This window comes from Mirounga angustirostris, unplaced genomic scaffold (assembly GCF_029215605.1).
Source record: "Mirounga angustirostris isolate CCGP_5_RB_7025 unplaced genomic scaffold, mMirAng1.0.hap1 SCAF_5, whole genome shotgun sequence".
In the NCBI taxonomy this organism is placed as follows: Eukaryota; Metazoa; Chordata; class Mammalia; order Carnivora; family Phocidae; genus Mirounga; species Mirounga angustirostris.
In genome coordinates this window covers 129,264,823-129,276,979 of record NW_026991713.1, presented here as the reverse complement: position 1 = coordinate 129,276,979, position 12,157 = coordinate 129,264,823, and the positions used below count along the sequence as shown (strand labels likewise).

General features: G+C 47.5%; 1 protein-coding gene across 11 annotated transcripts in view; it reads left to right on the top strand.

Moving 5' to 3' along the window:
- CELF2 (CUGBP Elav-like family member 2) overlaps positions 1–12,157 on the top strand; it is a 521,311-nt gene that overhangs the window by 352,567 nt on the left and 156,587 nt on the right. For 10 of the 11 annotated variants that reach the window (XM_045874446.3, XM_045874447.3, XM_045874438.3 and 7 more), the window contains one exon: positions 9,957–10,153. In XM_045874446.3, coding sequence (XP_045730402.1) covers positions 9,957–10,153 — 197 coding nt within the window. Of the gene's footprint in view, positions 1–9,587; positions 9,785–9,956; positions 10,154–12,157 lie in introns of those variants that run through there. The other variant, XM_045874444.3, reaches the window with a different exon arrangement.

Genomic DNA, 12,157 nt, shown 5'->3' with positions numbered 1-12,157 from the left:
AACTTTAGATTTTCCAGATCAGTGGAAGGAAACCGTGGCATCACTAACCTCCAGCACATTTATATCAAGCCTTATACTGCTGGCTGCATCCCTTAGGCCACCATTCATTTTAACTTGTACTCCTTGATTACACATCATTTCTGACCAAGGAAGGTAGGCCAAAAGCAAGTTGAGGAGGGACCAGCCTGAGATTCAGTTTTGCCATTGATAAATGATAAAATGAATAATGAATGGACAGATAATCAATATTTAACGGGAGGGTAGATAGAGTTCTGAATACAGGGCAAGCACAGAGGTCAGTGAAGTCTTTGTCCTTTCGACCAAAGTAGGAGAGCCCCCTGAATGGTTTTTGCAATGGTTTTATCACCAGAATGGCCAGAATTAGGACAGTGGCAGTGCCGGGGCAAGTGGACCCAGAGGGCATCTAGAGAAAAATAGGCGTGACTCAGTAACTCATTGGTAATAGGTGTATCGATCCTCAGATTCAATAGAACAGTGCCAAGTGGGATAACATGGTTCTTTATAATCATGGTTCTTTATAATATTGCATAACATGTGACTTAAATTTTACAACTCTAAAACCTTCTTGCTATATTAAATCTCTTGATTCAGAAAATATATGTTAGGCACACTGAGTCTGGACAGGCCCCATGCTCACCTTCCAAATGAGGTCTTCTCTAAACATCTTACTTAGAATTGCACCCCTCCAACCGACACTCCACGTTTCCATCCCGGGCTTCATTTTTCTCCATTGAAATGAATGACCCCTTTCTAATCTCTTGGAAGATTCTCCTATTTTGTCATTTTATGCCCCCCCCCCCCGAAATAAGCTCCTTAAAGGCAGTTTTACCTCATTTTATTCATTGCTGTCTCTCCAGCACCTTGAAGAATGCCTGGATCGTGGGGTCACTTTATAAATACCTATTGAATTAGTGATTGAGGAAGACATCCTTGACATCGCGAATTTCAGAGTCTCACCGTGTACCGGACTGGGGGCTCAGTGAGTTACTGTTTCTGTAGGTTCGGCGGTCTGAGATGGGGAGAGGTCCGGGCCAGCAGGAGATGAGCATGATGTGTGTGTTCTGTGTAAGGTGTCGTTCCTGGTCTCAGATTTGGGGCAGGGTTAGGAGGCCCTACGGAGCCGCTCAGAAAAACAGAAGTCACACGTGAAACCAAACTGGAGGAAAAGAAGACAGGGAAGGATTCTTGTTCGGTACGCTGTTTGTGGTGGTCCAGAGCCTTCTGTTTGCTGCAACTCTAGAAGAGCAGATTGGAGGGTTGAGCGGACCAGGAGGGAAGGGACTGCCACACACAGGGTGGTGAACAACAGGAGCGACAGGGTAGGTGGCCTCCGTGGGACGTCATGCCACAGGAGAGGTGCAAGGGCTTCTGTGGATGCTGGTGGGCCCCCACTTTCTGGCATGGTCAGTGGAGGTGGGCAGCCAGGGCTGTGCCTCCCAGCTCGAGGGGGGCAGTGCCATGATGGCCGTCCCAGCCATGGGTCTCCCCAGCGTGTCATGGTCCCCCGTGTCAAGTGCAAGCTCCACGGGAGGGAGGGGGCGCTGGGGCTGCTCTCTGTCAAGTTTCAGCCCCCTACCATAGCCTTTTTTCTTTGAAACCGTTTGGCTCCTCTTCCTTTGCCTCTGATTGGTTCATATGCCACTTAAAGCTTTGACCACCAGGGTGAAGCGTGTTGAGAAGCATGTTTGGAATGCCACGTGCCAGTCCCCGTGGCCCAGTCCCCCACTTGTGGCCGGCTTACTGCAGGCCCTCGTCTGTCCCTCTGTTCTGGGCACTATCGCTTCGTATTTTGGTTCCACGTTGTGCACTCTCTTTTCGTTGGCTGCGAGTGGCTTCGGGGCATCAGTGACCTCTTTTTCAACTCTCCTTCAAATCTAGCACCGTGCCTGACATAAAGCAGGTCTTCCGTACCTGCGTCATCTGAAGGAAAGAAAACAAGATTTGGGGGGAGAATCAATTCCCAGTGGGTTTGACAGAAACGGGCAAAGGAGAACCGTCCACGTTTGCCACCAGGGAGTGGAGAGTGTTGTCAGCCCTCCCTGCTGGCTTCCTCTTGCATCAGTAACTCCTGGCAAAATAGTTTAGCCGGGGCCGGCAGCAGGAGTTACGTGCCTCAAGAAACACGGTGGCTCATACCTAGGGATGGGGCACCTGACGTGGTGTCCGTGCTGTTTGCCCTCTCCGTGTATGTCCCTTATTTTCATCATTTGCTGCTAGCAGGTGACTACAGGAGACATCTTAGGTGAAGATCCGTGTTCAGTATGGGGAGTTTCCCCACATTTGTCTTCATTTCATAATGATTCACATTTCACTCACGTGATGGGACCAAACCAGCATCTTCCCCATCAGCCAGAAGGACCAGGTACAGTGACTTGCCCAGGCAGACAGGTGGATTCCACAGCACTGAGCCATGGGGAGGTAAATCAGACGGGGAGGGCACCTAGAAAGGGGCATGTGTCCAGAGCCAGGGGGCCCCCCACTCCCTCTTCCCATCTACAAAGTGGGGGCAGTAATACTGACCTCAGCCTTAGGGGGGGATTAATTAATGTGAGCTCCTCGAGGACTTTGAAAATGTGAAGCCCAATATAAATCTTCTTTGTGACTATTATTTCCCTGTTGCCATTTCTAAAAGTTCGTCTAAAAAACTTCTCCCTATACAAATGCCTTGTGCTCTGCTCTGAAGTCCACTGAACCCTTTCTGATAAATCACTGAGTGAAATGAGTTCCCTGGGCAGGGGCCATCCAGAGCTGACACCTCACTGCCTTCCCAGAGAGGACTGTTGTATGTTCAGACTCCAGGTACCCCCCGGAAGCCTCCAAATTTACTTCTTTGTGGGGGTTTTCCAGCTATCTGCTTTTTACTAGCCGTCAAGTTGAGATAAGGTAATAAGGTTTCCCTTTTACTTGGTGAGTCCAGACGCTTGTGCTGTGTGGTCTTTTCTGCGGGAGTCACTTCCTACGAGTCAAGGTTACATTTCACCCTGGTAAACAAATGTATAGCTTTTAGACCTCCCTCCAAATACAATCCAACATTAAGTCCAGCAATCCAGCAGGATGCCCTATCACAGGTGTGCTCTTCCCTAGTCAGCTGTGAATGAAATCGATGTCCTGTACATTCTTCACAAGCTAGATATTTTTTCCACTTTGTCAGAGCACAGGGATGAATGTATTCTGCATACGTGTTCTTATGGGAAACTTGAACTTTGCTTAAGAGGAACACGTATTTATTTACAATTTGACCCTTCGGAGAAAGGCGTTGTCTCCTCCTTCAGTGACTTAGGGTATGATTTGCTCCAGTTAATCTTCTGTGAGTTCAGCAGCTGGCCTCCAGATGTCGCTCCTCGGGGATTTGGGGTCCCATCCTGTAACAGGCGTGGCCTGGGCTCGCAAAACTTTGGTGACCCGAGGTGACAGTACCTCCCAGGTAAACACAGGAATGCCCTTGGTTTTGTCATCTTCTTGGTGAGAGAGCACACATCCAGAGAGTCTTGTTATGTTTACCAAAACCATTCAGCGACTCAGAATCCCACTGTAATTAAACCGTAGCTGTGTCAGTCCGGTGGCGAAGGTGCTGTGTTGAAAGGTAGCCACAGAAGATGGACGTTTTCCTCCATCATGGTGACCCCGAAACAGTACATTTTCAAAAGGACGTACAATTCCCAGAGCTTGAAGTTTGATGACAGGTGATTCCTTTCTCCAAAGTGAGAGGCCGTGGAAGGTTTAGAATTAGAGGGTTGTGCCTTCCGAGCGGGGCCATGTCCAGGTCTCTGCCGGGTTGCTCGTGGTGCGGTGTGGGAAGTGGCTGGTGCTGGACCCTGGGCGCCACATTTGCCAGTCGATGGAGGAGAGAATTGTGTTTTTAAATGATAAGCAACAACAACCTGGACAGTGTGGAAGATGGTTCATAGTACTGAATTTCATGCCCATCCTGTTGTTGCCCATGCCCGCCAGAAGGCTCCAGGCTCCTCGCCAGCTTCCTTCTGCCTTTGCCTTATGCAGCTCAGTCTTGGACAATTTCCTGTGATCACCAAACAAAGCCTGTTTCTCCATGTGCTATTACTTAAGTACAAGTGATATAAAAAAAAAAAAAAAAAAAACGATTCCTGAGCCCTTTGAAAGAGTGGCCTGTCATCTGACTGAAGTGATGGGACTGCAGTTGGGCTATTGGGACGAATTGGCACAAATTGAAAGAGATGATGCTCTGGTAACCACCCTGAGTCATCAGCCCATTCAGCAGCTCCATCTGAGCCTGCGGGCTGCTCTGCAAGGAGTAGGTGGCACCTCGTCAGCTCTCCAGCCTGTGCCTCCGTCACCTGTGAGCCCCAGGGGACTGCATTCAGACACAGACGGGGAATTGCCCTCAGGCTGTAGGCAGCTGGTCATATTACCTAAATTATCTTCTCTATACATCATCATCTGGGCCCAAAGCAGAGTCGCAGGTTTAGAGAAACGAGCCAGATGAGAACGATTCTCTCTCTCTTTGTTCTTCAAGTAAGGAAACCGAGGTCCAGAGTGGTGGCGTGGTTTACCTGGGACCCCTCAGTGAATGTAATGCTGAGCTGTGCTGAGAACCCCGGCCATGCAGCCCACTACCCCACACACAACGCTCCTGCCTTGGTGTCATTTTCCTGGCCCCTTATTCTTGTTTTCTCAAAACCTCCTGATGAAATAATATTTTAGTGAATTTCAACTCTCATTAGTTTTTTTTTTTTAAGTATATTTGCATCTAGAGGTATTTAATTAAGGTTAAAATTAAAAATTGCTTCTCGGCTGCACTACACCCTTCTCAGGTGTTTAGTAGCCGCTTATAACTATTGGCTTCCATGTTGGATTGTGCAATTACAGAACATTTCCATCACTGCCCAGGGTTGGGCAGCATGGATACAAGATCCTCTAAAAAACAAAAATCAGGTAGATGAAGAGGATAAGGAACAGTAAGATTGTTGATAAACCATTAGGGAGATTAGCTGTGTTTATACAAAATTTTTCCAAGACAAGGCATCCTTTTGGTATATCTTCTGAAGGGGCATTTTATGTCTTTTTTTTTTTCCCCCAACATTAGTACAATTACTTACAGCCACTTATCATTTCTTATACCCATTTTGTAAGTTTGTTATTCTAGTTTTCCTATAGATTAGAGGAGATACAACGCAGAAAGTTGCTTTCTAGGCAACAAGATGAAAGGAACCTTCGGTGTTTTGTTACCACTCTCCAAAAGGAAACCTGTACTTCACTGGGCCTTATAAAAGCTTATTGTCCTGGAATTAATAACAATGATATGTTGAAAAATTATTATAATTTTAGTAACATTTGACTGCTTAGAGGAACCTCAGAAGATTTTGCATGTCCTCCTTTGATCTAGTTTTCTTTACGCAAAAATAGAGTAGGGAAGTAGGTCAGTGCCTGTGCTAAAAGCAAAAAAGTAAGCGCACTCATTTTTTTTCCCCCCAAACATCATTATGTTTTCGTCTTGGCTCTGAGACTGATACCACCAATGCTTGCTGGCTTGGTGCTCTCTAACTCATGGTCCGATTCCATATGGCATCTGTCCTGGAGGAGCCTTACAGCCGGCAAGAGCAGAATTGGCGCTCAGTCTCCTGCAGTTTGTAGGTGAGATGCCAGCCGAGAAGTATGTGCTTTCGTCCGGTGCCTGCGCGTGGCCACTGAGTCTTCAGGAAACCTCAGCCTTGAGAAACCCAGTTTATGGAATACTGAGCAATGACAATTAGCCTTTACATCTTAATGTGTCCAGATTCTGCAGACGCCTCTTCTTAGGGGTGTGACATTGGAAAAGTCACTTTACCTCCATGACTCTCAGGGGCATCATTTCCAGAACAGGGAATGCATATTTTCCCTGTTCATGCCAACTTTGTGGAGCTGTTGTGATATCGTATGTCAAGTACCTGGCAGAGTTTTCTGGCAAAGAGGAGGCTCTCAATAAGTATTTGAATTTGAATCTAATTCCTGCCTTGTAATAGGTGCTAAAGATGGCTAGGGAATACAGAGAAGTGAGCTAGTCTAATTTTCTAAGCCTGAGGTCAGAGTCTAGTAAATAGATGATCTTACTGAGATTTGGGTTATCTGTTCCCATAATTACCCCTCTGTGAAGAGCACATTGGCTCTCTGTGGCCTCTGGCAAGTACCCCCAAAGGTTTAACTGTTGGACACATAATTTCTGGCTTCCTTAGAAGTGTCAGCGCTTACAGCCTCTTGAGGACAAAAGAAGTCAGTAAGTCTCTGCTAGAAACAAGCATCAGCCAGGAAGAAAGCTGGGAGTCCAAAGAAGGAGGAGCTTGCCTGCATTAGAGCAAAGTTAACCAGTCCTTTGTAGTACCATTAGGGTCTCGGTGAGGCATTCAGCAATGTGGGGTCGGCGAGGTTAGGACCACCTGTCCTGCACAGAAGCTTTTGATTGAGAAGATGTGCTGTTGTGGTAGTTTGTGTAAGAAATAGACATTGTTGAATTTACTTAACGGATTGTCATGCGCTTAGCATTCGATGGTAATCTTTGGAACAGTTGTTTGCAAAATGGCAAGTAGTTGGGAAATAATGTGTAGATGTGGATGAGAGGTGCTCATTGATGTCACCCTGTGGGGATGGAGAGAGGAAGGAGATCTGTGGAGATGGAGACGTTGTTATGTGATGATTGAGAAAAATGTGTGTTTTAACATAGTCTTAATGGAGCCACAAGTTCAGCCCTTGGCCCCCTCCTTTTCATAGATAGTGTGTGTGTGTGTGTGTGTGTTTCCTTTAGTGCTGCCTTTTATTTGACAGTGTGATTCTAGGGACCCAATAGGATTTGCTCTTGGCCTTGTCTTCTCTTAGATTTACCCTGAGCCATTCACTCTCAGCCCAAGGGAGACCTGGCACAGTGTTCAGCCACATGATGGATTAGAAATATTTCGTGCTTTGGAGCCCATTGGGACTAGGTTTGAATTCTGCTTCTACAGTATATAAGCCAGTAACCTTAAGAAAGGAACTTAATTCTTTGATGTTTGCATCCAGAAAATAAAATTTTCTCCTAGGGTTGTTACAAGGATTAGAAATAATGAGTGTAAAGCACCTCACACAGTATCTGGCATGTATGTCCTCACTAAAGAATAGGCATTATTATTTAGGATATGAATTGTGTTTGAGTCTCCACTATGAAAAATTGGGGATTGAAAAGAAGATTTGTAATTGTCACTCATTCCGAGTGCATCACAATTGCAAAGATGCGATTTAACAGTAGAAAAAGCCAACACTTCTTAGACACTTATTCTGGGCTATGTTCTGTAGCAGACACCCGACTCTGAGGCCCAGAGTGGCACAGATCGGAAGGACTGGCCCCGGAATTCAGAGCCCATGCCCCGAGCCCTGACAGCCCACTGCCTCAGGATGATTGGCGGTCTTGCAGGCATCTCTGCAGGATGGCTGATGGGGAAGGGTTATAAATATGCACCTACCAACATAAAGAGCAAAGGCATGAGGCGTAAGCCCTCTTGTCCGCTTCCCTTCCTTTAGGCGCCTTGGTGAGTATTTTTTGAGGAAACGAAAAAGCCCCTTACGGGGAAGGCAATTATGGGAGGCTTGCTCTAAGTTCAGGCATGAGGACTGGGATACCGTCCCCTAATGCCTCCATTGTATTAACTGTGCTCTGTAGAGCCGAGATGCAAGAGCCCCATTTTTGGAACTTCCGTTCCCTGTTAGCTGAGACCTGTGGCAGTGCCTTCCTCTTTTCATCCTAGCTGGTTGTCAGCAGCAGTAACCACAGCCCTTCCTGTCCCAGAAATACATCTTGCCACACTCTCTGCTCTCAGCGAGCTGTGAGCACGACATTCTGTTCTGCGTGGGGCTTTGCCACCTCCAGTGTGCCAGAATCAGCTCGGTGGGGTTACAGCGTTCACTGAATTTGCACAGGGTGATTCATAAAGAAGTATATAGGTGCCTAAGAACAAGATAAACGATCAACCTCTACCATAAACAAGCATCACATTGCACCTAAATTGTTGAAAGAAGATTTTGCCCTCAAAATTTTATTCAGCAGAACATTTTTTATAACAATAAGGTTGATTAGAGAAAGCTCTGAAAGTGCTTCAAGTTAGTCTGATTGTTTATCTCAAGAATAAAAAAAAAAAAAATTAAGTGGTAAACTAGGGAGAATGAGAAGAAGTGGAAATTGGAGCCAGGACCTAGTGAAGAGTATTTGCCATCATTTTCCTCTCGGGATTAAATTGAATTCAGGATTTCTCCTTTCTGCAGGCTTTTTGTTTGTCTTTTAGCCATCACCCAGGGTCTTTTTTTTTATCTGGGGCTCAGGGTAACCCTAGCTAGGCCCACAGCAGACTAGAGGTGCTCTGGTGGTCCTGGATTGTGGTCTTTAACCTAATAAGGAACCCTGCTTAAGATCCTTGACTATCTTCTAATTATTACCCCCAGGCTACCGGGAAATAACACCTGCCATTTGCAGTGAAGTAAAGTCCAGGTGGCCCCTTTCTGACCTTTCTGCCTCCTGAGCTGGGGGCTGGCCCATGGTCATGGGAGTGCCTTTGGCGGTACTATATCTGCAGGGTTTGCACTTGCTTAGGTGCATTTTATTTTCACAGGATGGGATGTTAAATCAAGAACACAGTACTGCAAATGAATGCTGCTCAGGGCATTCAGCCTTGTCACTTGGCAGAGTAGGTGGCTTTAGGGTGCATTAAGGAGTGTTGGGAGGAATGAAGAAAGTAGGGGATTTTGCTTTACTGTTTATTGCAGCTCAAATAGGAGGGATCCAAATCTTAAAAAAAAATGAATGCCTTCATCATCATATTACATGATGTTGACTAGAATGGCAGAATTCTAAATGAGAGTGTTCTCTCTTCCAAATGAGGGTTTTGGAAAACAGCATTAAAGAAGATTGGTATGTAAAAGCTTATGGTCTCGCCTTTGTATCAGCCCCAAATATTTACTGAAGCTAAGAGAAGAAAAGGCAGACTTTTCTCTTTTCTCTCCCAAACGTGTGATTGTTTAGAACTCAAGTACAACATCTGGAAGTCAGATATACAGAGAGCAATTTATGGAGTGTGAAAGATTTGAAATATTCAGTGTCCTTTAGTGGGAACTCAACTTTCTGGGGCTGCATTTTTTTTTTCTTTTTTTTTCCCTGCACAAAGCAGGCATTTCTGAGATCGCCTTTTCCTCTCTGAATTAAACCCTTTGTGCCTGGATCCCATAAACAATGTGCTTTTTAAACGGGAGCCCCCGCCCCGGTCCTTTTCTCCAGCGTGGGCAGCCAATCCGCCGCTCCGAGATACACTGCTGGAGCACTTTCCATTCTGAGCAGCAACAACGTACTAATTTGATGCACACATGGATGCCTCGCGCACTCTGCAAATTCATCACCAGCATCTTGCATTAGTCATCTGACGGGCTGCCAAGTGTTTCATTTTCTTTTCATGTGACTTTATTATTACCACCTCTCTCCTCTCTTCCAAAAAACCTCCAAAAGGCGGGGCGGGGGCGGCGGCGGCGGCGGCGGGGGAGAATCCAGCAGAAATCCAGCCCTGCCCTTCTTTGCACACGAGAGCCAGTGTGGGGCTGATAGCGCTGCGGATGCGTTGGTGGCAGCCTTGCAGAGCGAGACCTGCACTTAACTTGCAGCTGCCTCCCGAGCCGGGCTTCAAGATGTCCACGCCCCGGGTGACAGCCGGCGGGGCGCTGCCCTGTGCTCGGGCGGCGATGCTGAATAGCAGCTTGCAGTGAGAGCCCGCAGCCGCTGCCGCCGCGGAGCAACCTAATGGTGCCTGTGCTTTGTTTTAGTTCATCAAATTTCTCCGACTCATTAGGCACTTTGCCCCGTGCTCCTCTTCCTCCTCCTTCCGCCTCCCCGCCCCCACCCCCACCCCCATTCTTTTTCTTCCTGTCCCTCACCGTGCAGCCCTAACTCTGGCTCCCGGTTCCCTTTTTGACAGTAACGGCACAACCAACAAGATGAACGGCGCTTTGGATCACTCAGACCAACCAGACCCAGATGCCATTAAGATGTTTGTCGGACAGATCCCCCGGTCCTGGTCGGAAAAGGAGCTGAAAGAACTTTTTGAGCCTTACGGAGCCGTCTACCAGATCAACGTCCTCCGGGACCGGAGTCAGAACCCTCCCCAGAGCAAAGGTACAGACCGCTGGGGGGACGCGTGCGGCTGGCGGGGGGAGGGGAGGGCGCAGGGCGTGCAGTCGGGGGACGCCGCGGGGGGGGGGGGGCGGCGGGGCTGCCCGCGGGAGGGAGGACCAAGAGGGGAGCCGCCACCGCCGCCCCGGTCCTCCGGCCAGCCCGGCTCCTCCCCGCGCCGGCACCCGCGCCCCCGCCCGTCAGCCCGCCCGCCCGCCTGCCGGACAGGTGGACCGAGCCGGCCCGGGACGCGCGGGAGGGAGGAGCGGCGGGAGCGCGCGGCCGCGCCTCTGTCCAGGCGCGTGATTGCTCTCCCGAGGTGGCTTCCTCGGCAGCGCAGGCTCCTCTCGGGTGGAGTGGATGCCTCTCTAAGGAACCGTGTTTCTCAGCCTTGCGTTGCAGAAGCTAACTCTTTCTCCCCCTGCCTTCCCCGTTGTTGCCCGTGCAATTACAATTGCATTTTACTTTTCCGTCGCCTGTGGGGACCCTGAAATGCCTCCCGAACAGTTAGTGTGGTGCCACTGGTGTAAGGAAGAAAGGGTACACTTTTTAAGAGGGACATCAATTCTTGGGGTTTAGATGGGGGTCATTAAGTGAAATGTGCCTTTTCGGGCGGGAAGAAGCGCCCTAGTGGCCTGAAATAGTTAGCACACCTTCAAAAATGCTTGCGGTTTACGCCCTTACCAGTGGTAAGATTCAAGTGTACAATCTGGTGGTTTTTACTGCCTCCATTTTAAGACGAGGGTGATGGGGAGAGGGGGTTTCAGTTATTAAAATAGAGACCAGAAAGCTCGTTACCGGGCGGAAGCTTCCGTGTGTTGGAATCGTCCTTTGCAAGCTCTGTGCAAACTAAATTTAAAAATATCTCCTCGGCTGCTACCATTTGGTCTTTGTCGCTGTTGTAATCTTGCTTTCGTATTTTTGTTCTTTCTGTTCTTGATGTCTTGGGCTGTCTACCCAGGGCTCCCCTGTCTTTTCAGTGGCTCTTGCACTTTCTTTTTTCTCTGTGCCTTGGAATTTGGGTCTGCCCTATTATTTTATTTTTCTGTTGCCTCTCAGGAGAGGTCCTGCAAACTCATTGTTTGGCTTTGAACGTACATATCCTTGAGTTGAACACATGAATGTTAGCACACACTTTTCTCGGAGCCTCTTTCTTACTGTCAAGGTGAAGGGAGAGGAGTAGATCATTGTTGAGACTGATGCTCTGAGAAATGGTGGGCCACCTCATGTTCTCTCTAGTTGCTGCGGTCTGATAGCACTTCGGGAAACCTTTGAAGAATTTTAAAGCCAGTACTCATTTTATAAGGGTGAACAGACATGCCTTCAGATTATGTTCCCTAGGACTCCCGTTTTCTGTCTCAAGACGTGTAACACCAAGAGTGTTCTCCAAATAGCTTACGTGGAATTTTGTCCCCACAAACTCGATTGTCCCATAATTTGAAAAAAAAATCACATATCTAAAATTCAGTAGCATTTAAAATGTCACAAATTGGGGCAATGTTGAGAAGTCTATCGATAATATTCCTGAATTACTTACCTGCATGTGTCCCAAATGGAGAAGATTAGAATTTGTTTTAATATTTAATTTTTGTAGCATCCTATCGAGGAAAGACAGTACAGTGCACTGGACTAGAGCTAAAAGGTCAGCAAATAAGGGCCATCCTGCCATCTAGAATGACACCCACGGAGAACTAGGCCAGGGGCAGTAAGCGAGTGTTTTGGAGCTTTAGCCATAGTACATCCCAGTCTAGGAAGACATGCCTCCAAATTTCATTTTATCAGCATTTTTCAGGATGACCTCTGATATATATGATCAAAGCTCATTTCTTTTGTTGCCTGATTACTTGCATTTGATTTTACACAGAGCTTACATTAGCCAGAAGACCCTCCTTTTAGTCATGAAAGTGTGCATGCTCTAGTTCTTCTACCATTTTCTCTTTTTTCCCCAGCGTTCCACTGAGCACTGTCTTGACCAGGCTGTGTTTGAAACTATACATTTTGTTGACC